At 33.1% G+C, this 27,425-nt stretch overlaps 2 protein-coding genes across 3 annotated transcripts; one reads left to right on the top strand and one right to left on the bottom strand.

Annotated features, from left to right (window-relative positions):
• Window positions 1–743: 743 nt before the first annotated feature.
• On the bottom strand, window positions 744–6,544 carry LOC132725134 (large ribosomal subunit protein eL22-like). Its single transcript, XM_060710216.1, has 4 exons — window positions 6,410–6,544; window positions 2,308–2,433; window positions 1,700–1,821; window positions 744–982 (listed from the first exon to the last, which is right to left on the bottom strand). Exons 1-4 carry the CDS (start codon window positions 6,419–6,421, stop codon window positions 835–837), a joined length of 408 nt encoding a protein of 135 aa, XP_060566199.1. The 5' UTR covers window positions 6,422–6,544; the 3' UTR covers window positions 744–834.
• Window positions 6,545–8,867: 2,323 nt separating this feature from the next.
• LOC132725133 (AP-2 complex subunit mu) lies at window positions 8,868–27,311 on the top strand. 2 transcript variants are annotated; one of them, XM_060710214.1, is made up of 11 exons: window positions 8,868–8,992; window positions 10,456–10,582; window positions 10,962–11,066; window positions 13,033–13,193; window positions 14,606–14,688; window positions 15,162–15,460; window positions 22,521–22,652; window positions 23,203–23,338; window positions 24,170–24,267; window positions 25,531–25,642; window positions 27,174–27,311. In XM_060710214.1, the coding sequence occupies exons 2-11, from the start codon at window positions 10,509–10,511 to the stop codon at window positions 27,306–27,308; spliced, it is 1,335 nt and encodes a 444-aa protein (XP_060566197.1). In that variant the 5' UTR covers window positions 8,868–8,992; window positions 10,456–10,508; the 3' UTR covers window positions 27,309–27,311. The 2 variants fall into 2 exon arrangements, with proteins under 2 accessions (XP_060566197.1, XP_060566198.1); XM_060710215.1 differs by having other exon boundaries at window positions 8,958–8,992; window positions 15,162–15,439.
• Window positions 27,312–27,425: the final 114 nt, after the last annotated feature.

Here is a 27,425-nt window from a genome sequence, read left to right as displayed (position 1 = left end):
TTTTTCTATTTTTAGCTCCTGTGACCTAGTTTTTCATCCGAGATGACCCATGTTCGAACTAATCTGAGCAATTACCTAGACAAGTTTCCTGACCAAGTTTGATGACAATCTAGTCAAAATTGTGACCACTAGTGTTAACAAGATTTTTCTATTTTTAGCTCCTGTGACCTAGTTTTTCATCTGAGATGACCCATGTTCGAACTCATCTGAGCAAGTACCTAGACAAGCATCCTGATCAAGTTTGATGACACTTGTGTCAAAAATGTGACCGCTAGAGTGTTAACAAGATTTTTCTATTTTTAGCTCCGGTGACATAGTTTTTCATCTGAGATGACCCATGTTCGAACTCATCCGAGCTATCACCTAGACAAGCATCCTGACCAAGTTTGATGACACTTGTGTCAAAAATGTGACCGCTAGAGTGTTAACAAGATTTTTCTATTTTTAGCTCCGGTGACATAGTTTTTCATCTGAGATGACCCATGTTCGAACTCATCCGAGCTATCACCTAGACAAGCATCCTGACCAAGTTTGATGATGATTGAGGCAAAAACGCGACCGCTAGTGTTAACAACTAAATGTGGACGGACGACGGACAATCATCGATCTAAAAGCTCACCCTGAGCATGCTCAGGTGAGCTTAAAAGAGGGTCGGTCGTGGAAAGGATATAGGTCCACTAGGTAATGTCTCACATAATACACCAAAGCTCTAGAACATGCAAACAAAAGACAAAATACATCAGTTCATGTCATCAACACTTTTATTGATGTAAAAATATAACAAACAATTCAAGTGTCCATGGTAACATGTTGCGAAGACCCAAGTTCCAATATTTACTCGTCCGCCTCGTCATCTTCCTCGTCCTCATTGTTGATCTGGAAGTATCGGAGCTCGTAAGTGTCCTTAGCAGAGGCTACTACTCTCAACCAATCTCTCAAGTTATTCTTCTTCAAGTACTTCTTGGTAAGGTACTTAAGGTATCTGAATTAATCATCACATTCATTTTAATAGATTCCAATGGTTCTTTTTTTTTCTAAGTTAAAGTATGGGAGAGGCAGTTTTGAGTTGAATTCATATATTTAACTTTTGGTATAAAACACCTTATCAGTACACCATTTAAATATTTTTTTATTTGTTTATTATACTTAAACAACATCAATTCTAAACTGCAATTTTAGCTATGAACTGAAACAATTGATTTGATTGTTATGTACTGCAATATACCTAGTTTCCCATAATCCTTAATCCATTAATTAATTGTAATATGGAATACATACAATTGTCTATGACAGACTTTTATTTTAGGGGTTTACATCACACCAACACATATTGCGACTTTCCAGCTTTACCAGAGAAGACCTAAGATGCCCCTTAGTACATTATTTCAGGCACAAACAGGCACACGAGTAAAACCACCAACATTTCGTAAGCTAGCTGGATATCTTTTTCACAAGAAAGAATCTTAAGAGGGCTTGCAACGGCTGGCTCAAGCCTACAGCCGCAAAAGGCAAGGTGTTTCTATAATGGATAAATTTTGATACAAGTTTTACATGCTTCTTATATGAATAGTTCCTAACTTTACTTGAAATAAGCATAAGAACAACATTAAACATGGTTGGTGGAGATAAGGCTACATTTAGAGCTCACTAGAAGCGAAGTTGTTTTTTTTAAATTGTCACAGCATCAAGATAAACTTACCTCTTTGAGAATGGGATGTCGGCATTCAGGATAACCTTTGACTTCTGTCTCTCTAGGGTAACATTGTTTCCCATATTGTTGGTTTTGCCTTCTACCTTGATGCGTTCGTTCAAGAACTTTTCCTGTGGAACAACAACCAGACACGCAGGTTAGGGAAGAGAACCCTAACCCAGGCCAGGGGAATTAACCCTGGCCCAGACTAGGGAAGGTAACCCTAGTTGTTTTCAAACATTAGTACATTATACAAAATAATCACTAACAAATATTTACTGCTAAAACATTATCATTCATAATCATAAGAAAAGATAGGTAATAAAATTTAATCAAAATATTTGCATTTGTCTGAATCATAAAAAAAACATTACAGGGCTTTTTTTCACATGTTGGGGAAGCAGCCCAGCCCTTAATTTTGGGGGAAAATTACACAGTATATTTGCAAAAGGGGAATAAAAAACTTAAATTCAATTTTTGGGAAAAACTGCATGATTTTAAAGAAATTTTCTTTCGTGAAGCAGCCCCTGTTATAGAAGGAAAAAAGGCCCTGCATTAAGAATTTAAAATGTGCATTCTATTTCAAATAAAATTCAACTTCATGAGGAACTACTTACAAAGCTTGCGACATCCATAATACCATCTTCAACTGGATGAGTGCAGTCTAGTGTGTATTTGACTGATATCTTCTTTTTCTTGCCCTTACCACCTGAACGGGGTTTGGTTGCTGCTTTGGCTACTTTCTGAAATATTACCATAAAGTATATGAAAACATTACAACTTGTGTTTCAATACAAGGCATATGGTAACTATAATTTCTTCTTTATAGGGCCATCCTTAAAAAAATGTTTGTTTGCAGTAACCCGACCCAGAATTTTCAAGGTGGGTAGGTAGGTCGATTTTTTTTTTTTTTAATTGAACTGCACTCCCAAATAAACATGGAATTTCAAAATGCTGGACAATATAATTGCTTTGATAATCTGGTAACAATTAATAAATTGATAACTGAATTCTATTTTAATAAGACCTACATTTTATTTCTTCTATTAACCTTTAAAAGAACGAAAACAAAGCACAAGGCATAATTTTCTGATTTAAAAAAAAAAATTTTTTATCCAGACCATGAAAAAAAATTTTGAGTAGGGGCAAATTTTGTGAGTCGGTCGCGTTACTGCAAACAAACATTTTTTTAAGGATGGCCTAGTCAGTAACATAAAAACATGTACAATCTGCAACGCATTCCACATGTGATCAAAATAAAAGGTAAATAAAATATCAAGACTAGTATATATATATTTGATCAAGACATATAATCATAATAATCAGAACTGTTGATATCTTTTTATCATGATGAAGTTGGTCCACAGAAAAAAATTGGCAAATAAATCCGAACTCATTTATAAAATTACAAAGTAAACTTCAATTGTATCATAGTTTGGGGACCTTTCTGTTGAAAATGTGTCAAGAGTTAAATCGAATATATATACATGCACAGTGTGTTAACTGGAGTGCAGGTATTAGTTACCTGCACTCCAGAGCATGCCCATTGATTGGCTCATTTTTGCTGGGGTTTACTTATTGTGATGGCAGGGAAAGGGAAAGTGACAGAAATTTCATATTCAGATGCTCTTCATTGGTTACTTTTTTTCTGGGGTTTCATATTGTGACAACAGGGAACGTGTTTTTATGTTTGACTATGATACAAAAGAGAAAGAACATCAAAACACTCGGCAATCTGATTAATACTTGTACAAATCAGATAGCCTTGTGTTTCGATGCTCTTTCTATTACTTAAATTATTATCCTCAACTTGCTTCCAGTTAAAAGGTTTGTTGGGGTGGGTTTTTTTTATATTTTTAATAGCTACTACCAACCACCACCCCAAATGGCATATAGTTTCAGTAGGGAATTTATTTGATGTGCATGTTGAAATGGCAATCTCCTGGATTAGACCCCTATGTATATTTCAGAAGTAAAACTTGTATATAATACACTATAGAAAACGGAATGAACTGTATATACACATTTCCTCCTGGGTCTATTTCCTAGCCAGTCTGCGAAATTAGCAGTTGTTCTATTGCCCGAGACACCATTTTTTGGTCCCGACAACCAATTTTTAAAAGTTCACTTGCCCGATGGACAAGTAAAATTTTGCAGAAAATATTCATCAAAATGTCAACGAATAGTTATAAAATGCAAGATATCAAATACAATTAGTAGCTTACATTTATGACTGTTTCTCACTGAAGACAAGTTTTAAGATTTGATCAATAATTGCTTGGAGATGTTCTGATGAAAATATTTGGGCAATCAGTTTTTACTTCAGACGACCCAATGTTCTTGAATTGGTTACCCGTACAGTATGACAACAATTTTTAAACCCTAATTCACAGACTGCTAGGATATCGCCAATAATTTGTCTACTCAACCAAAGTTTGACAACAAATAACCAGGTCTAGTTTATCGCCAGACAAGTGCATGATGCACAAAGTGGTAAATAATAAACAAATTGGTATATTTAATCATACATCAATCGGTGTTCAAATATTTGGACCCTGGCCACAATCTCAAAATGCTGAAGACCTTACCTTATAAAGAGGGTGATCATTAAGAGTAGACCATAACTTTTAATATTTATTCAGTTTTTTTTTTCACACCAAAATTGAATATTTTACTTTAAGTACGCATCTGTATAATTGTTCAATTATAGACATATTAAAAATAATTAAGTAAAATCATTGAGTGATCTGCAACATTAGTCACAGACGCTTGGGGTTTGGAGCTCAAAACGCCTTTAAAATCCAAATAAAATGCATATTTGTCAATCCCAGGACATGTACTGATCATATATATCAAAAAATCTTAATATATGCCGTTTTGAAAAAAAATCATATTTCAACATCTATAATAATACACAAGATAAAAATGTTCGCCGGAAAAAATCCGCACCCCTACCGTCATAATCACCATGTATTTTAATCCATTTCCAATATTTTCACATAATCCTTTGGTCCATCGACACAGAAGATATAATTCTTCACGATGATGGTCAATTTTAAACTTCAACGGTAATATAAACAACGCAACAGCCGAAATAAACATCAATATTCTCGCCGTTTTTTTCAACGACAAAAACTTTCGATAAATTCAATGGACCAGACGGCTATGAACGAAGCTATCCGATTATGTGGCCCCAGCTTTGCCGTGTGCAAAATGCGCAGCGCTTTTAAGTTTGGGAACCACATTTTCGGATAGCTTCGTTCATAGCCGTCTGGTCCATTGAATTTATCGAAAGTTTTTGTCGTTGAAAAAAAACGACGAGAATATTGATGTTTATTTCGGCTGTTGCGTTGTTTATATTACCGTTGAAGTTTAAAATTGACCATCATCAGTGTTTCTGCCAGAGCGCGTTTTTGGCGCACTATTTTCAGCCATGACGCAATGAAATTTAGTTAGTGCGTATTTTGTGACGCAAGAATTTCACCGTCGCTGTTTTCAACACAAGTCAGATATACAGACTATAAACTGTCAATTCAGTATAAAAATGTACGGAATGTTTACCGTGGGCTCCACTATAATTTTAATGAGAAATTAAATTTACCAGGTCCGTGGTCCGGCATTTAGCCAATTTCAACTAGTTAATAAACGCTTGCATTTATACGTTACTGCATATATTGAAAGCGCCCAGACAAAATTATTTATTTTGTTGTCGTCATATTCTGCGAACGAATAACTGTCTGCTGGAAAATGCAGTCTGCGTATATGTTAGTGTTCATCTGTGCTGTTCTACAGAAATTAGAAACTTCAAAGGGAGCGATAGCGACAGGAGAATGTTTCTAATTTCTGTAAATCAGCTAAGGATGAACACTAACATATTTAGTGTCAAGCTTTATTTGGCCCTTGATTACATCACTAGGCGGTACTATGAAGCACTATGAAAAATAGAAGGCGACTATGAACGAATTTCAATATAGTATCAACTTTCTTTCTTCTATGAAAATTAACACACATAACTTTTAAGAAATACAGCGTTATTATTGGATGACAAATAATCCAAAATAGCAGAGATTGACCAATTTCTTCACGAAAAATATACAAAATATTGTAAATAAAACTTATTAAGTGTTACCTGTTTTTTTTTTTTTACTTTTTTGTTAAATTTATTGGCATGACCCTTATGAATTTGAAATGACCCCTAAAATATCATACAGGGGGTCATAAAAGACCCTCAGAAAATCAGAGCTGGCAGAAACACTGCCATCATCGTGAAGAATTATATCTTCTGTGTCTATGGACCAAAGGATTATGTGAAAATATTGGAAATGGATTAAAATACATGGTGATTATGACGGTAGGGGTGCGGATTTTTTCCGGCGAACATTTTTATTTTGTGTATTATTATAGATGTTGAAATATGATTTTTTTTCAAAACGGCATATATTAAGATTTTTTGATATATATGATCAGTACATGTCCTGGGATTGACAAATATGCATTTTATTTGGATTTTAAAGGCGTTTTGAGCTCCAAACCCCAAGCGTCTGTGACATTAGTGGCCAAGTTTAAAAAAAAAATATGACGTTTGCAAGAATTCCAAGTCCGTCAAGGTGCCAATTATACTACAAATAAAAATGTTGATGATATTCTAAAACTTAAATTAAGTTCAAAATCAAATGTATTTATATGAAATGACGATTTCAAGTGAGCCGTAATTTTTACCGCTGGTGCCATGACGGTGTCGTGATGAAAAGGAAGACGCACGTGGTTTATCTAGACTGGTTACACTCAATGGCTACAAAGATATAAAAACTACCTAAAAGGATAAGGACATTTTTGATTAATTGTACGCGAGCATGTTGTTTCCGTGTTACAATATGTTGGTCGGTGATTCGATCTTGAATGTCTAATCACTAACGTGCTCAGTAAACTGATGGTAATATCATTCCGTGTACATGTATATACATCACGGTGTCAGGTGGTTTTAAAAATGATATTTCTTGTTTTTTAAACTAAGAAGATAATTAAATTGACAAATAGTGCATATTTTGGGGTGAACATAATGTAAAAACACTTAACATCTTACAATTTTAACAGCCTTGGAATCATTTGTATATAGTTCAATACATTTTGTATTATATTATTATAACTCAACAAAAGTTTTCTTCTACCGTACCACTTATTATAAAAGCTTATAACAAGAATTAACAACATATTGCCATATCCCGCCTTATAGTATCTAAGTTTCAATTCAACTATAGTTGATTCGGAAAACTTAATAGGGTGAACATTTGGATTTGTAATCAATGTGCCGTTGGTTCGATCCTCAGACGAGATTTTACGTGACAATTAATCTCGCATATTGAGTGTAATGGTCATTTGTTCTCACACCTGAAATCGTGTGGGATTATATTATTCTACGTCGAACCTGCTTTCATGAATTTATACTTATAAAGGCAAATCTGTTTTTGGTTTTGTAACATCTATCACCTTATTCATTACCAGCAAATTGTGTAAATGTCTTTTAAACACTCAATTTCACCAAAATTACACAATCAATTTATTCACAGGTCTAAATGTGTACAGTAATCATACGTTTCACAATACTTATCAGTTGGTCAAAAATGTTCCGTTACAAAATAAATAAAATGACTCAAGAATACTCGTACAGGGTATTATAACAGGATTTTGTTCAAGACAAAAAAAATGAAACGCAGTGGTATGCATAAATATCATTATTTTTCTTCATACTCCCTCGATTAAAAATGTAAAAAGGACGATGGTGGGAATTCCATTTAAAAGGTAACTTTTTGTTGATTCTTGACCATTGTATTACTTCCCTAAAGAATCCAAATGATTCCAAGAATGTTTTAAAACAAGAAATAAAATTAATTTTAAAATTTTCTTAATTTTTCAGTTACGGGTCTTATGCATGCACCTTAATTGATATGTTTCGTGTCGATATATAGTAATGTTGTTTAATTTCAAAATGATACATTAAAACTTTTGTCTCAAAATTATCTAATAAAGCAATTTTCTTAAATAAATATTTTCTAAAATATTACAAACTTCTTATTGACTTTATATGTGTCACAGGGTAAATAAATAAACAACAACTCCTGGCAGGTTCGTCAATTTCATTGTAATATGTACGAAGAAAAAAAAAGCTAAAAACATAAAAACATGATTATATACAAGTTAATTAAAATATACTACATAAAATACAACAATACGACAATTGACCGATGCAAATAAGAATTATTTGAAGAAATGAATTAAATGAAAATAATCTTACCACAGAGTCCCAACAAAGAATGAAAATAGTTTAATTAAGAAAAGTTCGCGGGAATTTGGAAGAAAGGAAATGTTAAAAACCAATGTAAAACTTTCGCTAAAATTCCTTTCATACCACGTACAACACGACTGAACATAAAAAAATATTTCACAAATTTGCACGAGAAACGAACATAGTTGAATTGTCTCGGACGTTTCCGTGATTTCCGCTAATAATCGTACGTTACGGAACCATCCGCTACAATACATAAGCAGAGGATAACAGACGCCACGGAGAAAAACGACAATCGACGCATGCGCGAACATTATATATACTTTTCCCGCGTCTAAATTACAAACAGTGCACGGCAAAATGAACAATTAATGTAACAAATAAATTGACCCGTGACATATGGAAATGTTCACTAAATTTGGGGTGATTGATTGATAATTATTAGTCACCCACATAAGGGAAGTTTTGACTTTCTATTCTGAAATCTAGGACGTTTTTGACAATGGAAATTTTTGCACAAAAGTAGAATAGCCTCAACTCCGGATGCTTTTGAATTTTGTGTATGTGTAGACTCAATGTCCTTCAAGGTTATTAAGAACCATTTTATATTTAGTACCGCGAAACCAATTTCGCGTTTTAGGCAAGATTTCGATATTGTTGCACTGTCAGCGATTGATTTAAAAAGACCAAGATAATTCTGTAAAAGTCAATGGGACGTAACATGATTTAATATGTAGATTTATCGATAAGTGAGATGCTTACAATAAGGAAAAAGAAACACTTCAGTGAAAAATATGAAAAATAGAGTTTATCATATTATAATCACGGCTTGACTAAATTTAAAAGAAAACCAATAATACCGCCTGACCTTTTAAGAAATATCTGTTTCCGAAACCAGTCTATACGATACTTTTTGGTAGTTTATCACCTTGAGATCGATTTTGCGACGAATTGTGGGTAAAATACAAAACACCCACCGAATAAATTTGTGTTAAGTTATTCTGTTTTCTTGCTAAATGGTAATGATATATTTTCTGTTTATAGATATTATTTGATGTTTTTAATTTAGCACTTATAATGTTACATTTCATGTTCGATGTAAGTCTTTCCCCACTTGCAGAAGTTGCCGAATTACGAAATTTATCATGACACCGGTTGAAGGAGGGCGTTTTTCGACATCGTTTGATGTTCAATTTTAACGTGTAAAATAACCATTTGAAGTTCAATACACTTTATAAGAAAGTATAGGCTAGAATTTGATATGGTTATCATATTTATAATGATAAGATTTATGTTGTGATGATACAGATAGACTGGAAAGGCTAACAACACAGACCTGACAGATTAGTCATTTTGTAACCTTGTTGTCATTCTCAACGTGACTTCCTCTCATAGTCCTATAACATAAGACGTTTCCGTTAGTACTACTTACACTCCAACGTCTTGTCGACTTCTTCATAAGTTCCTTTAGCAAAATGCGCAGCGTTTTTGAAGCGCTATATCCTACCGTGACCCAAATTCGGCGTTCTCCTAAATTCGGCGATGTTTTGTTTTTCATCATTCACGCGAGATTTCAGAGGTGAAGGTCAATCATGTTTATGTCCCACGGTCTATTTTTACAACTCCAGTGATTTTCTGCGCTAAATATGGAGATACGGCTGGTAAACATTAAAAATTGTATATGACATGGAGAAAATTGTGTGTTTTACCTTATGCAATTTCAAGTTTATCTATACTTTCCTCTATTTGATTGATATTGTTGCTTAAAATAATCGCCGTTTTTTATCTAATATTAAACTAACTATTTTTACTGCCGATCTAGGTCAACATACTACATCACAATCCCGCCAAAATAAAAAAATTACTGCACCCAATCAGAATCGCCGAATTTAGGTGACGTTTTCAGATCGTAGTAAGATTTTACATCGGCTATATTTGTTTATATTTGGCAACCGCTGAACGATTACATTGTTAGAAATGAACTTGAAGTAACTTTTAAATATTTGTAGTAAAATTATATTAAGTATAATTATAGATTACTGTAGTTTATTGAAAATGCCATTGACATTTGTTCTTATATCGCCAAATTTTGGTTACACCGGGATATTAACCGTCGTAATTTACTACAAAAACAATATCTTGAGTCAAAAGATATGCAGACAGTAAACTTAAACATTTTTGCATCCACGTTGAGAAAAAAAATTAAATGACTCACCTTCGAATGTAAATAAATCCAATCCGATACAATTTATACCACTTTCACCGCTATATACATTCGGCCATATAACCTGTATACACGTGGGCGCGTATTTTTGCTAAAGGAACTTATGAAGAAGTCGATAAGACGTTTGCAATGCTTCATCCACTGACTATCAATAATTGCAATTCATCCATGTTTTTTTACAGCATGCTTCTGATTTATTCAATTTATGCCAAATATATTATTTAAACATACATTTTGACTGGTTTTAATGTTTTCTAGATGATGTGATGTTATAGGCCGACATTGAAAGAGAACCAGCTTGAGATAGCAGGATGATTGGTGGATTGTTTATCTACAACCACAAAGGGGAGGTGTTAATCTCCCGTGTGTACAGAGATGATATCGGGTAATTTTATATATTACTTGACTAGCTTAGCAAATATTTGAAGCATTTACATCATTTATAATTTATCATAGGAGACATTTCTTTTGAAAATGTCTTGGAGATAAATTGTATACCTATAAATGCACAGTGCCTTAACTGGAGTACAAGTAATAGAAAGAGCATCAAAACATGATTTGTACGAGGGGGGCTTAGTCTTAAGGTACTTTTTTGAAATGCCAAATTATTATGGTGAATAAAATTTTTACCTAAAATGATTCAGAAGTAGAGAATTTTGATATTCATTGTAAAATGCTGAGAAATAGAAATCATTTCAATTAAGGTACTTGAATGTTAATATGCATAAACTTAAGTTATGATTTTCCCGATTGATATTTTACAGGAGAAATGCAGTGGATGCATTCCGTGTGAATGTTATACATGCGCGGCAACAAGTTAGGTCACCAGTAACAAACATTGCTAGAACAAGTTTTTTCCATATAAAGAGGTATGTTATTATTGTACAGGTAAAGTTTAACCATATTTCTGCTGCAATTACCTATTGAGAGTGGACGAGATGAATTAATGTTTACTTTGCTTTATCTGAAAGAGATTAATGCATATCTGCAGGATGTTGTTACATTTTGACTATTACATGTAATCTGCGGCTTAAAATGTAAAGATGAAATATGATGTTTATGTTTTGAGATGGTCTGACTCACCAACTCAAGCATTTTCAGCATTTGCAAGTAAAATCTCAAAAACTTCTTCCACTGAAAAAAAATCTACATAAACAAAGTCTGTTTACATAGCGGCTTTGTAAACATAACCAGTGTTTCTGCCAGCTCTGATTTTCTGAGGGTCTTTTATGACCCCCTGTATGATATTTTAGGGGTCATTTCAAATTCATAAGGGTCATGCCAATAAATTTAACAAAAATGTAAAAAAAAAAACAGGTAACACTTTATAAGTTTTATTTACAATATTTTGTATATTTTTCGTGAAGAAATTGGTCAATCTCTGCTATTTTGGATTATTTGTCATCCAATAATAACGCTGTATTTCTTAAAATTATGTGTGTTAATTTTCATAAAAGAAAGAAAGTCGATACTATATTGAAATTCGTTCATAGTCGCCTTCTATTTTTCATAGTGCTTCATAGTACCGCCTAGTGACGTAATCAAGGGCCAAATAAAGCTTGACACTAAATATGTTAGTGTTCATCCTTAGCTGTTTTACAAAAATTAGAAACATTCTCCTGTCGCTATCGCTCCCTTCGAAGTTTCTAATTTCTGTAGAACAGCACAGATGAACACTAACATATACGCAGACTGCATTTTCCAGCAGACAGTTATTCGTTCGCAGAATATGACGACAACAAAATAAATAATTTTGTCTGGGCGCTTTCAATATATGCAGTAACGTATAAATGCAAGCGTTTATTAACTAGTTGAAATTGGCTAAATGCCGGACCACGGACCCGGTAAATTTCATTTCTCATTAAAATTATAGTGGAGCCCACGGTAAACATTCCGTACATTTTTATACTGAATTGACGGTTTATAGTCTGTATATCTGACTTGTGTTGAAATCAGCGACGGTGAAATTCTTGCGTCACAAAATACGCACTAACTAAATTTCATTGCGTCATGGCTGAAAATAGTGCGCCAAAAACGCAAAAACACGCTCTGGCAGAAACACTGCATAACATAACATGTTATGTTATGTTATGTTTGTAAACCACACCAATTCACTGCTTCTGGAAAATTGGGCTTTACGCCATTATCATACAATTATTATGTTAATGGCATTTAAAATTGCTGAGAAATTGCATATTTGAAACAGTTTCATCAAAAAAAGAAGCACCAATGTTCACAAAATTGCTTTTATTAGTGACAGGAATAGAGAAACACACTCTTATTCATATTTTTAACTTTTGCATTTTCAGAGTAACAGTGTATTTGACGTTAACTACATTGTAGTAAAATTGTAATTTTCAAATTTTGTCATATTCAGATATCTTACTCAATATATAGAGGATATTCAAGTTTTTTTCTATAAAAACAGGATTTATTTTCATTGAGTGGTATGAAAGTTATCATATTGCACTCGTAGCTACTGCCACTCATCTTGTCAATCTTGTACATGTATTTATATAAAAAAAACTTGAATTTTATGTTTATCATAAACATTTTTCTCATTACAATTTGAAGGCTTCCCCTTAAATTTTGTGTATTTTATGAATTTAGAAGAAAGTCTGGCGTCTTCCAGTAAAAATACGGAAAATATGTTTCACTTCAGTTAAAAATAAATTTTTACAGTAAAATTAGGGAAGATGAAAAAAACGCATTTTATTTCATCAATATTTTTCAATATTTTAAAAGATAAGCCTGGTTTTTCTTGATCACATAAGTCATTTAGATGTCTCATTGTAGCCCGTTTAGAAAATCATATTTTATTTTATTGTATTTTAGGTCTAACATCTGGTTGGCCGCTGTCACAAAGCAGAATGTCAATGCTGCGATGGTGTTTGAGTTTTTACACAAGATGACTGATGTAATGGCCGCCTACTTTGGCAAGGTTACGGAAGAAAACATCAAGAACAACTTTGTCCTTATTTATGAAATACTAGATGGTAATACATTCCTTATTGTAGTATATGTTAAAAAACTAGTTCCGTATTATTGTTGATGTTAACAGTTTGTCACCTTAATGCAGTAACAGGTTAACTCCTATTAAATTATAAAGTTAACCCGTTACTGCACTAAGGTGACAATTCAGCCTGCTGGTGGGAACTGAATTTATCAATGCCACCAGTGCAGACTTAGATCAGCTGGTCAGCTCTGTTAGCTATTCTGTCAATATTTTGAAATTTTTCCTAAAAAATGATTCATGGTTTTATCAAGATCAAAAGATGGGCAATTCCACCTGAAATATTAAAGTGGTAAGGGTTAATTTAAATTACACCAACCTTACAATGGTCATATGATGACTTTCTCCAGCTTTACTTGTGGAGGAATACTTAGCATTAGTAGTTTCATAAAGAGCCTGGGTCATTTCTTCTAGTAGAAGGTTATATCTGCTGGTAAGGAATGAAAAAAGAAATTACCCAAAAAGAAGCAAAGTTGCCCATGACATGTTCGGGAGTACTTACCCAGCCTATGGAATATTCCTGTCACTGTAAGATGCCCTTCCATGAATTATTTCAGACACAAGATGTTAGAATTTCTTAAACGAGCCGCGTCATGACAAAACCAACATAATGGGTTTGCGACCAGCATGGATCCAGACCAGCCTGCACATCCTTGCAGTCTGATCAGGATCCATGCTGTTCGCTTACAAACCCTGTAGCAAGTAGAGAAACTGATAGCGAACAGCATGAATCCTGATCAGACTGTGCGGATGCGCAGACTGGTCTGGATCCATGCTGGTCGCAAACGCATTACGTTGGTTTTGTCATGACGCAGCTCAAATTGACTGTTCTTACTTCTATAATTGGACCTGTCCATTTTCATTGGGGATGGATATCAAGATATTTGTTTGTTGATTTATGTAAGTTTGAATATAGAAATCAACTCCAGTTTCAATTTAAAAATGTAATTATTTTATTTGAAAAATATACAACGTTTCGACTCAAAAGTCTTCATCAGGTATACTTTGTTTACAGGAAATGACGTCAACGTCATATGACGTCAAGGACAACAACGTCAAAATGTAATACATAATTTGGCGTATTAATGCTATATGTAGGATCTTTATAAAAGATACAAAACACTGGTGGAGATGCAGTAAAAAGCAATGTAAAATAAGAAAACCAGCATAAACTACATATTGGCATGAAATTAGTTTTAAGTCATATTAAGCAAAAATTAGAAAATACAATTTTTTATATATTTATATTTATATATTTATATTTATTTGTTGATTTATGTCAGTTAAAAATATAGAGCTCTTAAATTTGGAAGGCGTCATGAGCTTTCATGCATTTGAAGAATTTTTTATTTCCTGTTAGTTCTGTGTTAAGAAGTGTTTTTATTCTTATTTTAGAAATTTTGGATTTTGGCTACCCACAAAATACAGATACAGGAATCTTAAAGACATTTATTACTCAACAAGGAGTGAAGACACAGGTAAAGTATCTGCAGTCTTTATTTATTTTTGTGCATTTTATTTAGAATTGAAGCATGTGTTCTCAGAAAATCAGAACTCTCTGTCTGTGATGTATATAGATTATATAAACATCACAATTATCCAATGAAAAATGATGTTATAAACATGCACAGTATCATAGATTTTTATATACATCTAGTATATTCAAAATTACTTTTATGTGGAAAAAAATACTAAAATTCAACGCATGAATTTCCGATATTACCAAAAAAAGAAGCCTAGTAGCCTATAACCTGTTGGCGGAGAATTTATCCAGCTAATGGGTCATAAAGAAATTCCTGTCAAATGCCTTTCAATGGTAATATAAAATATGCTTTAGAGATCAGTTTTACACAAAAGTGATCTAAAATGCAAAAATTAATGATTATGAATTTGTGTTTTTTCGGTGCAATTTTTGTTTTATTATCTTTTATATTTCATATTTGTATATCAGTCAAAAGAAGAAACCAGTCAGATTACGTCTCAAGTCACAGGTCAGATCGGTTGGCGCCGGGAGGGCATCAAATACCGTAGAAACGAGCTTTTCCTCGATGTCCTGGAGTCGGTCAATCTACTAATGTCACCGCAGGGTCAAGTTTTGTCTGCCCACGTCGCTGGACGTATCATAATGAAGAGTTACTTATCCGGCATGCCAGAATGTAAATTCGGCATAAATGACAAGGTGTTAATGGAAAGCAAGGGAGGCAAATCTGGGCAAGATGATGGGCGTGGGTATGTGAAGAGCACTTCCGGGTCAGTCCTTATCTTTCCTACCTCCTTTTCTACCAGTGAAAATGTCTTGATAGTTGTTTTTTAATTTGCAAATCTCTAGTTAGATTTTAACAAATAACTTTCAACATAGTTATATTTCCTTTATTGATTATTTTTATTTTATTCCATTTTGGTGGAACTGATAGTTATATATATTTTTTGTTTCAAGATTATTTCTGAAAACAAGTAAAGTTAGATAATGCTCTATGAACCATTATTTTAAATTATGATTTACCTCCCTTTGATAAGTAAGGTAATTTTAGACAAAAATAGTTTGGATAAGTATGTCAACTGTTTTCTTTAATTTTGATATACTATCAAGATATTTGGGTTGCTTTGTTACTTGGATTGTTTGATAAAGACAGTGCCATTATGAAAAATGTTTTGCTTAAATCATTATTATTGAATAAAATTGTTGGTAGCTAAATTTTAATAATTTGATATTTAAGTCCCTTAATCTTTAAATGGACTGTTCCAAATTAAAAGATGGGCAAATCCATTCCAGAAATGCAGCAGGTTAAGGGTAAAAGTGCAAGATGAGACATGTAATGTTTGCATAAAAATTACATAATACTAATATGAACAATCTGAATAAAGGGAGAGAACTCCTCATCTCTTAAAAGTATCTATTATTACAGATTCTGCAGAGTTGTCTTTTCAGCATTATTTTTGTTTTGGCTGACTAAAAAAAGACAATTTTGCTTTCTTTCTAACTAATTAATGTAATGGTAATGTCTTTTGTCAAACTCTCCAAGACATTATTAATCATTTACCTAGATATTCAGAAGCTTTATTAAATTATTATTATATGTACTACTAAAATAGTTCCTAGTTCTATTTCAAAATTGTAGCAGGTAAGAATAACTGTTCAGCTATATGTCAGTGGTTTGTTGCAAAGCTATTGTTATGATATATAAAAATGGAGAAGAAACAATAGTTCTGTGACAAACTATAGATTTGTAGCTCTTTTAGAATACTTTTATTTGTGTTCTATATCAATTATATATATCTATGAGGCCAAAAATAAAAAGTTCTGTTTACGATCTCCCTGCTTACTTTGTTTTCTAACTGTTGATCTCAGACATTTTTTTTTGCCTTTTTTCAAAATCATTTCTTAACAATATAAAATCATTTCTTTACAATATATATATATAAATGAAATCTTAGTTAAAAATCTTAAAAATGGAAAGTTTCCTAACTTTTTTAAGTTTAAATTATAGGATGCTGGCTTAATACAGGAAACAGAACTTTTGTTTTTATTTGGCCTTATCATTATTGACCTATGATTGACCTTTGTTCTAGCATTTTATTCATGTTCAACTTCCACTCATATCAACATGCATGTTAAACTTAAACAGTCTGTAAATAACAAAAATGAGCCGCGTCACGACAAAACCAACATAGTGCGTTTGCGACCAGCATGGATCCAGACCAGCCTGCGCAGTCTGATCAGGATCCATGCTGTTTGCTGTCAGTTTCTCCACTTGTAATAGAGTTGGTAAGCGAACAGCATGGATCCTGATCAGACTGCGCGGATGCGCAGGCTGGTCTTGATCCAAGCTGGTCACAAACCCTCTATGTTGGTTTTGTTGTGACGCATCTCAAAAGAATTTTTGTTTATTTGGCAGTGTACCACGTTTTTATAAAGTTATATATATTGATATTTATTGATACATATATTTGTTATTTGCTATCATTTTGAAACATGGGTTATATGCAATTCATTAGAATGTAGGATTTACATCATTTGGACTTAAACTGATGTAGGTTTGAAGTTTCACTATGAACTTCAAATTTCTTTTTTAATATGACAACAATATCCTAATTCCAGCTAGCATCCAAAAAGTGGATTCTTGTAATTGGGTACCTTCTTGTGCTAGATGTTTCCAAAGGCAAACAATTTTGAAAGAGATATAGAATATTACCTGTGAAATTTTACAGTCTGATGTTATTAATTGTCCTTGAAGCTTACACTATTTCCTCCTAATTTTCCTATCCAATATGTATAATCACTGTGATAATCTAAAATTATGTTCACGTCATGTGGCATGTTATGACAAGTTACCTCCCTTGTACTGGTAGATAGGTCTAGGTTAACTTGCATATCTGCAGGCTGAAAGGCTTTCTACTGTTTGCTTTAGAGCTACAATAACTTTAATATTGAAAAATTAATAATATCTTTAAAGTGTATAAAAGCTATTATGCATCTGCTGCAAAAAAAGTGTTGCTTTAAATTTTAAAAAAAGAATAATTCCAAAATGCTGGTATTAAATGTATATGGTAGTAAATTGCCTAAATAGTGAATGGAACATGCACAAAATCATTTCTAATCTGATAAAACCCTACTTTAAAACAACAGGATAATAGTTTGTTCCGGGACATTTTATTCTGTTTTCATAAAATATTCATTTGCATTTTATAACAGAGACATCTTATGTTACAACTTTTTTGAGATTGATCATTGGATTATTGAGGCAATATGATTTTATTGTTCATAGATTTTATGATTTCATAAGATATAGCTTTATATGTTTACTGCATAGCCTACTGGCAGCAATTAATTATAAAATAAAATACAAATGTATATGTATTACCTATTTGAGCAGTGCAGGCTTATTTATGCAGATTGATCGTGGTCTGCACTGTGTAGCTATTCAGTCAGTACATATTTTTGAAATTTTCCCTCAGTATTATAAATTTTTTGTCCAGATTGAAAGATGGACAAATTCATTTAAGTTATTTACAAGATAAAGGCTAAATAGTCCATTAATATATTCAAAACATGTGATGTCCAGGCAGTGTTTTTTTTTCTTTATATAACTGCTACCCTAAAACGGTACTGTTCCCAATAGAAAATGGACATTAAAATTCCCAATTTCCAATGTTTAAATTCCAGAAATGGCTGTTCAAAATTTCCACAAGGCCAAAAGATTTCTGTGAAATCATTTAAATCCAACATATTCATATAAATCATCACTCAATAGTTCTATCTGGACAGTGGAAGCTGTTAGCTATCTTTATTCATGATGTCTATTTTATTTGTGGCTGAAAAAATGCATAAAAAAAATTCCCAATTTAAGTCAAAATAACGCATTTTTTCCCAATCAGTCTGGTACCGGCACCATTCCCAAAGTAGAGAGAAAAAACACTGGTCCATTATGCAAAATTTAGTTTAAGGTTAAATCAAAAGTTAAGCATAACACTGTGTTAATTTAACTTAACACTAAGATAGTATACTAATGATGTTGATTTATGGATATGTCTCATAAAAGATAAAGAAAAACAAAACCATTTTCAGTTTAATTATTTAAACTGAATGTTTTTATACATATAGTTGTTATCATAATCATTAAGGGAATGTATGGAATCAGTAAACAAAACCAACATAATGGGTTTGCGACCAGCATGGATCCAGACCAGCCTGCGCATCCGAGCAGTCTGATCAGGATCCATGCTGTTTGCTTACAAACCCTATTACAAGTAGAGAAACTGATGGCGAACAGTACGGATCTTGATCAGACTGCGCGGATGGATCCATGCTGGTCGCAAACGCACTATTTGGTTTTGTCATGACGCGGCTCATATGTGGATTCATTAAACAACTCTTATTTTTCTTAGCTTTTGCTTGGCTGCTTTCAAGCTTGCATCACTAAAAGTTCTTTTATGATTCCATGAAAATATAAAATATTTTATGAATTGGAGTAATATTCACATAATCTTTTGAGGCATGCAGTTTTAAAATTCTTTCTGTTAGCATGTTTAAGAGTTGGGAAAATGTCACATTTATAATTTGTTTATTGTATCTAAAAGTTAACCATTTGCTAAAGATGGCTTTAACATCTTTTGACCTATATCAAAGTTTTTCAAGCTAGGCAAAGTTTTTATGAATGTTATGTCTTTAATCTGTACTTGAAAATGTGGTGCTTCATTTTAGGTTACTTTTGAATATATTTTTTACCAAATGTTGTGTGGTTTTAAATAGATGGTCTATGAGAATCTCATATAAATTATCCTGGAGTATTTTTAGCTCACCTGTCACAAAGTGACAGGGTGAGCTTTTGTGATCGCTTTTCGTCCAGCGTGCGTCCATCGTCCGTCCGTCGTCCGTAAACTTTTACTTTAAATGACATCTCCTCATAAACCACTAGGCCAATTTCATCCAAACTTCACAGGAATGTTCCTTTGGTGGTCACCTTTAAAAATTGTTCAAAGAATTTAATTCCATGCAGAACTCTGGTTGCCATGGCAACCAAAAGAAAAAACTTTAAATATCTTCTTTTAAAAAACCCTAAGAGCTTAGAGCTTAGATATTGGCATGAAACATCTTCTGTGAGTGTCTACCAAGTTTGTTTCAATAAAAGCCCTGGGGTCAAATTGGCCCGCCCCAGGGGGTCATTGATTTTTCCCTATATGCAATAGTAAAAACTTAAAAATTTCTTTTAAAGAACCCAAAGAGCTAGAGCTAAGATATTTAGCATGAAACATGTTCTAATGAGTTGTCTACCAAGTTTTGTTCCAATAAAAGCCCTGGGTCAAAATTGGCCCCGCCCCAGGGGGTCATTGATTTTCCCTATATGCATATAGGAAAAAACTTAAAAAATCTTCTTTTAAAGAACTCAAGAGCTAGAGCTAAGATATTTAGCATCAAACATTTTCTAATAGGTGTCTACCAAGTTTGTTCAAAATAAAAGCCCCTGGGGTTCAAAATTGGCCCCGCCCTGGGGGTCATTGATTTTCCTTTTATGTGTATAGCAAAAAGACTTAAAAAATCTTCTTTGAAAAAACCCAAATAGTTAGAGTTTAGATATTAACATGGAAACATCTTCTAGTGAGTGTCTACAAAGTTTGTTCAAGATAAAAGACCTGGGGTCAAAATTGGCCCCGCCCCGGGGGGTCATTGATTTTCCTTATATGTGTATAGCAAAATAAAAAACTTAAAATCTTCTTTGAAAAAAACCCAAATAGCTAGAGCTTAGATATTAAGCATGAAACATTTTCTAGTAAGTGTCTACAAAGTTTGTTCAAATAAAAAGCCCTGGGGTCAAAACTGGCCCCGCCCAAGGGGTGTCATTGTTTTTAAACTATATAATATGTGTATAGTAAAAATTAAAAAAATCTTCTTTTAAAAAGCTCAATATGTGCTAGAGCTTAAAAGATAATTAGCCATGAAACATCTTCTATGAGGTGTCTACCAAGTTTATTTCAAAATAAAAGCCCCCATGGGGTCAAAAATTGCCCAGCCCAGGGGGTCATTGATTTTCCCTATATGCTATAGTTTAAAACTTAAAAAATCTTTCTTTTAAAGAACTCAAGAGAGCTAGAGCTAAGAAATTTAGCATCAAACATATTCTAATTTTGAGGTGTCTACCAAGTTTGTTCAAATAAAAGCCCTGGGGTCCCAAAAATTGGGCCCCGCCCCGGGGGTCATTGATTTTCCTTATATGTGTATAGCAAAAACTTAAAATCTTCTTTGAAAAAACCCAAAATAGCTAGAGTTTTAGATATTAAGCATGAAACATCTTCTAGTAAGCTGTCTACAAAGTTTTTCAAATAAAAGCCCTGGGGTCAAAAACTGGCCCCCCCCAGGAGTGTCATTGTTTTTTAACTATATGTGTATAGTAAAAACTTAAAAAAATCTTCTTTTTAAAAGCCCAATGAGCTAGAGCTTAGATGTTTAGCATGAAACATCTCCTTATGGGTGCGGGGGGGGGGGGGGGGGGGGGGGGGGGGGGGGGGGGGGGGGGGGGGGGGGGGGGTGCTATATACAGGTGAGCAACCTCAGGGCCATTATGGCCCTCTTGTTTAGAATGCTTTTGGATCTGTTTGGTCACAAAGAGTAAGAAAATTTTCACAAGAAACTTGAAAAAAAGTTATTTAAACATGTATGCTTCAGTAATAGATTGAAGTCAGTTAAAGGCATACTTAACCATTTGCTTCTAAGTGATATTAACAAAACTATATGGAGTTATTTAACATATTCCAATTTCATTGTCATTTATTTTCATTTTAGTCATTTCCCAAAATTAGTTTTTAGCTCGACTATTCCGATAAGAATTAAGTAGAGCTATTGCAGTCAACCCGAGCGTCGGCGTAACCACTTATGTTAAAGTTTTTTGTAATTTAGTTCAAATATTTTTCAAAGTCCGTGATTGACATATGGCTTTTGAAAACTTTGCACACTTTGTTCACCATCATGAGCCCAAACCTGTAGACAGGAGGAGGTAACTCTATCAAGCATTTTGACAGAATTATGCCCCTTTTTGGACTTAGAATTTACGTTAAAGTTTTGTAATAGTTCAAATATTTCAAAAGTCATTGACATATGGCTTTGAAACTTTGCACACTTGTTTCACCATCATGACCCCAACCTGTAGACAGGAGGAGGTAACTCTAATCAAGCATTTTGACAGAATTATGCCCCTTTTTCGAACTTAGAATTTAACGTTAAAAGTTTTTGTAAATAGTTCAAATATTTTCAAAGTTCATTGACATATGGCTTTGAAAACTTTGCACACTTGTTCACCATCATGACCCCAACCTGTAGACAGGAGGGGTAACTCTATCAAGCATTTTGAACAGAATTATGCCCCTTTTTCAAACTTAGAATTTACGTTAAAGTTTTTGTAATAGTTCAAATATTTTCAAAGTCCATTGACATATGGCTTTGAAACTTTTCACACTTGTTCACCATCATGACCCCAACCTGTAAACAGGAGGAGGTAACTGTATCAAGCATTTTTTTTACTATCAAGCACTAAGAATAGTCGAGCGTTGCTGTCCTACCGACAGCTCTTGTTTCAACATATTTTCAGCTTAAACTAGAAATTTCATCATATTTTCTGATTACATTAGAACTTTCATCATATTTTCAGCTTAAGTTTGAATTTCCATCATATTTTAGCTAAACTTTGAGCATTTATCATATTTTCAGCTAAAATTTTAAGTTTCATTATTTTCGGTGTTGTCTTTGTTTTTGTACCAGTACTTAATTATTATTATATTGTTTTGTTACTTGATCATTATAGTCTGTTTCTACATACAGGACATCATCATCTGGAAAAACATCTATTGCTATTGATGACTGTCAGTTCCACCAGTGTGTCAAATTGAGCAAGTTTGAAACAGAGCATAGCATCAGTTTTATTCCACCAGATGGCGAATTTGAATTAATGAGGTAAGTGTGAGAAATCTGAAACAGATTATATTATCAGGTTTATATATGATGCTCAACAGAACTTAAGATTAAGGAAGTTATCCGGCTAGCTTATAGAACGTTGGTGGTTCTACTCAGGTGCCCGTTTGTGCCTGAAATAATGCACTGAAGGGCACCTCAGGTCTTTCGCCACCAGTTAAACTAGAAAGTCACCATATGGCTCAAACTGTGTTTGTGCAATGTAAAACCCAACCAAAAAGAAAAAAAAAACCACTGAAAGAAATAGGTTGAAACTTCACATACTTATTTGATAACATAATAGGAGGTCAGTTTTTAAGACCCACAATACGTAACATGGGTTAAGATATAAATATGGTCCTTTATTAACTTTAAGAATTCAACATTATCAATTCTTCTTGTTTACTGAGAGAATAGTCTTTCAGACTGCCCTGACAGCAGATGTTATTCTAAATGTTAATCTTCAATATAAATATAAAAGTAGAATTCTTCGTACTGAGATACTTGTCTTGAGAATTGATATATATTATGCAAGCTGTGATTTATTTATCAGGTATAGGACAACCAAGGACATTAGTCTGCCATTTAGAATTATTCCCCTTGTACGAGAGGTGGGCAGACAGAAGATGGAGGTCAAGGTTGTAGTAAAGTCAAACTTCAAACCATCTCTTCTTGCACAGAAAGTAGAGGTAAGATAAATGATCAAGGGTATGCAGGGCTCTAGGCAAGAATTGTATATGAGTAAATTACATGTACGCATGAAAATCACAAATTACGTATACAGATAAAATTTCAAGCGTGGAAAAACGCACAAGAAATTATGATTACACAATGAAAATCATTTCTTCCGCATATCCAAAACTTTAACTTATTGATGATTGCAAATGTGTGAATAAGTTTTGTTGCGTTTCCCTTATGTTCGCTCTTTCAAAAGATCAAAGTGAAATCAATTTTGCCAGAAATATTCTATCCAAAACAGCAGAGACTTGTAAATATAGCTCTGTGCAAAGGGTGACTTACTATCCGTCCATTTCAGGGGCTGTAAGCAGTAGGCACTGAAATCAGTAGTCAGCACCACTTGAGCTTACAAAGAATATTTTTGACTATCATCATTTAGATAGTTTCAACATTTTGTCATTACATCATAAATTTCTTGGTTGGAGAAACACCCCCTGTATTTCTGTTAAAATATTGTATCATTTAATAAAAAATGAGTGGGACTAAAAAAAGGATTGGAGCACCACACTAAATACCGTATTCCGGTACAAGGCGCTTGAATCATAAAATGCTAAAATCTTGCCTTTTTACCCAACGGAATGAACTGAAATAGGTCTTATTCATCTTTTCACACCGATTTATGTATGATAATGAATGAAAAATGTAAAAATCGGCGAAAAAAACGATATTTGTCTTCTTTGTGATCATGATTTCTGCAAGCGTCTAGAGGTACTGCTCCAATCCTGTATTGAGTTAAATCTATAAAAAATAGTATAAATTTATACATATAATGTTGATTTCAGGTCCGAATCCCAACTCCATTGAACACAAGTGGTGTACAGGTGATATGTATGAAAGGCAAAGCTAAATACAAGGCTAGTGAAAATGCCATCGTCTGGAAGTAAGTATTTTGCTGATATATTATCAAATATATGAGCTCTGGGGAGAATTTCTAATTTCTGCCATTTTTATACAGCTAGGCTAGTTATCTCTCATCCATGCACTCTGGCAAGGCTCTATATTGTTAAAAAGCTCAATTTTTTGTATTTTGATCTTGAAATTCTTAACATGTTTGAAATTCAAAGATGGGCATATCCATTACAAATACTACAAAAATTACAAAAAGTAAGCTTATCAATGGTGTCTCAGTTTATGATTATGAGATGTACAATACACTTATGAGTAAAAACTCCTGTCAACCTCCACCCCACCCCCACCCCAACCCCATGAGTAAGTAGTTTCAAGCTTGGATCAAAAAAAAAATCAACCACCAGGAAAAAAAATAATTCAGATGAATGTATTCATTTCTGAGGGTAAATGTGCTTAAACTTGTACTTTAAAATGAATGTTAAGTACATAATACTTTAATTATATAATTACCTGTTTTATTTTCCTGAAATAATTTCTTCATCTTACTAGTTGAAATAAAGCCACCAGTGAAAAGATGATGAAATATTGTTTATATTTGTTAACAACTAGTAAAGGCAAGAAATTATTATGCCAGCACTAGTTTTTTTTTTAATTTCAAAGTCAGCATTTCTTGGAAGCTCTCAATCTGCACTAATTGGTAGCTGTTAAGTCCATGGTTGTCATTTCGTGGGTGGGTGTGAATTCCAGGTAATTCCCATCCTTGAAAATTAATCAAATTTTGCAATACAATATATGTGGGGGAAAAACTTGGAAATACTGTTTTTCCTTTAGCATTCTGTAACTTTGAATTCAATCCCACATCCAAGCCTATGTCTGGGTTTTGTTTGTATTAAAAGTTTTTGAAATCACTAAATTTTTACTGAGTATGTTGATATTTTTATCATTGAATTTTACTTTCTACAGTGTTGAAGCAGTACCTCTAGACTTGTGCAGAAATCCTAGTCACAAATTAGAAAAAATATCACTTTTTCCCCCGATTCTTACATTTTTCATTCATTATCATATTTAAATTGGTTTTGAAGAGATGAATTAAATGTTTTAATGTGCATTTCGGAGAGAGAAAAGGTGAGATTTTGGCATATACTCATTCAAGCACCTTGTCCAGTATAAACAGGAATGGGGTATTTAATTTAGCGTTTGGTCTCACTCTTTTTCATTAGTCTAACAGGGTCTTTATACTTCATTTCAACATGAAATGTACTGAAATGGTATGTTTGTTGTTTGTTGTTTTCAGGATCAAGAGAATGGGTGGGATGAAGGAATGCCAGCTTAGTGCAGAGATCGAGTTACTTAATACCAATGATAAAAGAAAATGGACCAGGCCACCTATATCTATGAACTTTGAGGTAAAATAATAATCACCAAAGTTCAGCACCAGTTGATAGATTAATGGCATATCATTCTATTTTTGGTCAATTTCAGTCTTTTTAGTCTTCACTAAAAAAAGCTTTAGATTGTTCTGAACTGCAATAACAGACAATTTTATAATACTGCAGGTTTGTAACATTGCTTTTCATTGGATAATCGTGAGGTTTAAACATGTTGTTTTATAATTATACATGACTACTGTCAATTTATAAAGAAATCTCACTTTTTTCTCTAAATAAGGAAGTTTGCAGTATTATTAATTTGTTATAGATAATACTAACAGGTTAAATTTGTTATAAATATTCCTGACAGGTTATATGGCCGTATATAAATGGTTATTTGCAATATGACTGTTTATATAGGACCATATAACCTGTCAAAAATCTTTATAACTAATACTTCAGTAATCATTTTTCTTTGAAATATATCCTGAGGAAGGTCTTAAAAGACCGAAACCGGTAGATCCTAGAATAAACCAGTTATAAACCATCCTGATGTTTGATGTGTATTCTCTCCTTCTCTTGATTAACTTGTTAATAATATAATAGTTAATTGTGATATTTTGTGAATATTTGTTATATAATATAAAAGTTAATTGTGAATATTTGTTATTCTTAGATGCTTTCATTTCTGGTACACCAACCACTTGCTTTAAATTTAGCATGCAACCACTTTTTGTAGGGGTTTTAAATGTTTCCTGGCTTTTTTTTCTAAGTAGATAATTGTTTTGCATCAAAGTTCTCGATTATTTAAAGAGGGCAGTTTAAAAACTCCCATTCCCATAATTGTGTTTTAAGTTGAGGATTTAAAACACCATTGTTGTGGAATTTCATTTTTAGGTTGGATTTTTTTTAGGAAACAAAAAGCAAATGAAACATTGTTTTAAGTGAATGTCAGTAATAAGAAACGTCATCTGTTTTACTGAAAGTACATGTTCAAAATTCAGTTTAGGAATGTGCATTTCCGATACTCACATTATCATTGTATCTTTGCTTATAACTAGAAAAAACTAATCAGTGTCTTTTCCATGTAATTCAATCAAATTATAAGGGTTTTAAATGACTGAGAGTATTACTTAAAGATCTTTAATTTTGAAGCATTCCCTTTAATGTCAATGTAATAAAATGAAATCTGGAAGGAGACAATTGGTGATGGGGTGGTGGGGTTGGGGCAAGTTTTTTAAAGTAATCGATCCATCACGCTCATGTTACAAAGGGACCTTGGTCAACCTTCTTTTTTCTTTCACTATAGTTTCATATTTTTTTGCATATATTGGTGATAAACATATATATAAAATTAAAACTTGGAAAGATGTGCACATTTTTTTTGGTGTTTTTTTTTTTTTTTTGTGTGTGTGTGACACTGTGAACATACAATTATGTTTATCATAGCATTCTGAAAATGAAATATCTTGACAAGGATGTGTTCAAATCACAGGACTTGTTTCAGTTTTAACCACTTAATCACAGATATATTAAATACTTACAAATGTTTCTTTTTTCATCTCAGGTTCCATTCGCACCTTCGGGCTTCAAAGTTCGCTATTTGAAAGTATTTGAACCCAAACTGAACTATAGTGATCATGATGTGATAAAGTGGGTCAGATATATAGGACGTAGTGGTCTCTACGAGACAAGATGTTAGCCGTGATGTTAGCCGAAAACCGACAGAACAAGCAGCCTCTGTAAATGAACTTTCTGCTTAAGTTAACAAGAAGATGGTTTACATCAGTGAAAAAAATTCAGATCAACTTATAAAATA

The sequence above is a fragment of the Ruditapes philippinarum genome, unplaced genomic scaffold (assembly GCF_026571515.1).
Source record: "Ruditapes philippinarum isolate M1 unplaced genomic scaffold, ASM2657151v2 ctg8337_1_1_1_1, whole genome shotgun sequence".
NCBI classification, from domain to species: domain Eukaryota; kingdom Metazoa; phylum Mollusca; class Bivalvia; order Venerida; family Veneridae; genus Ruditapes; species Ruditapes philippinarum.
Note: the sequence above shows the minus strand (reverse complement) of the source record. Positions and strands in the feature narration are given on the sequence as shown.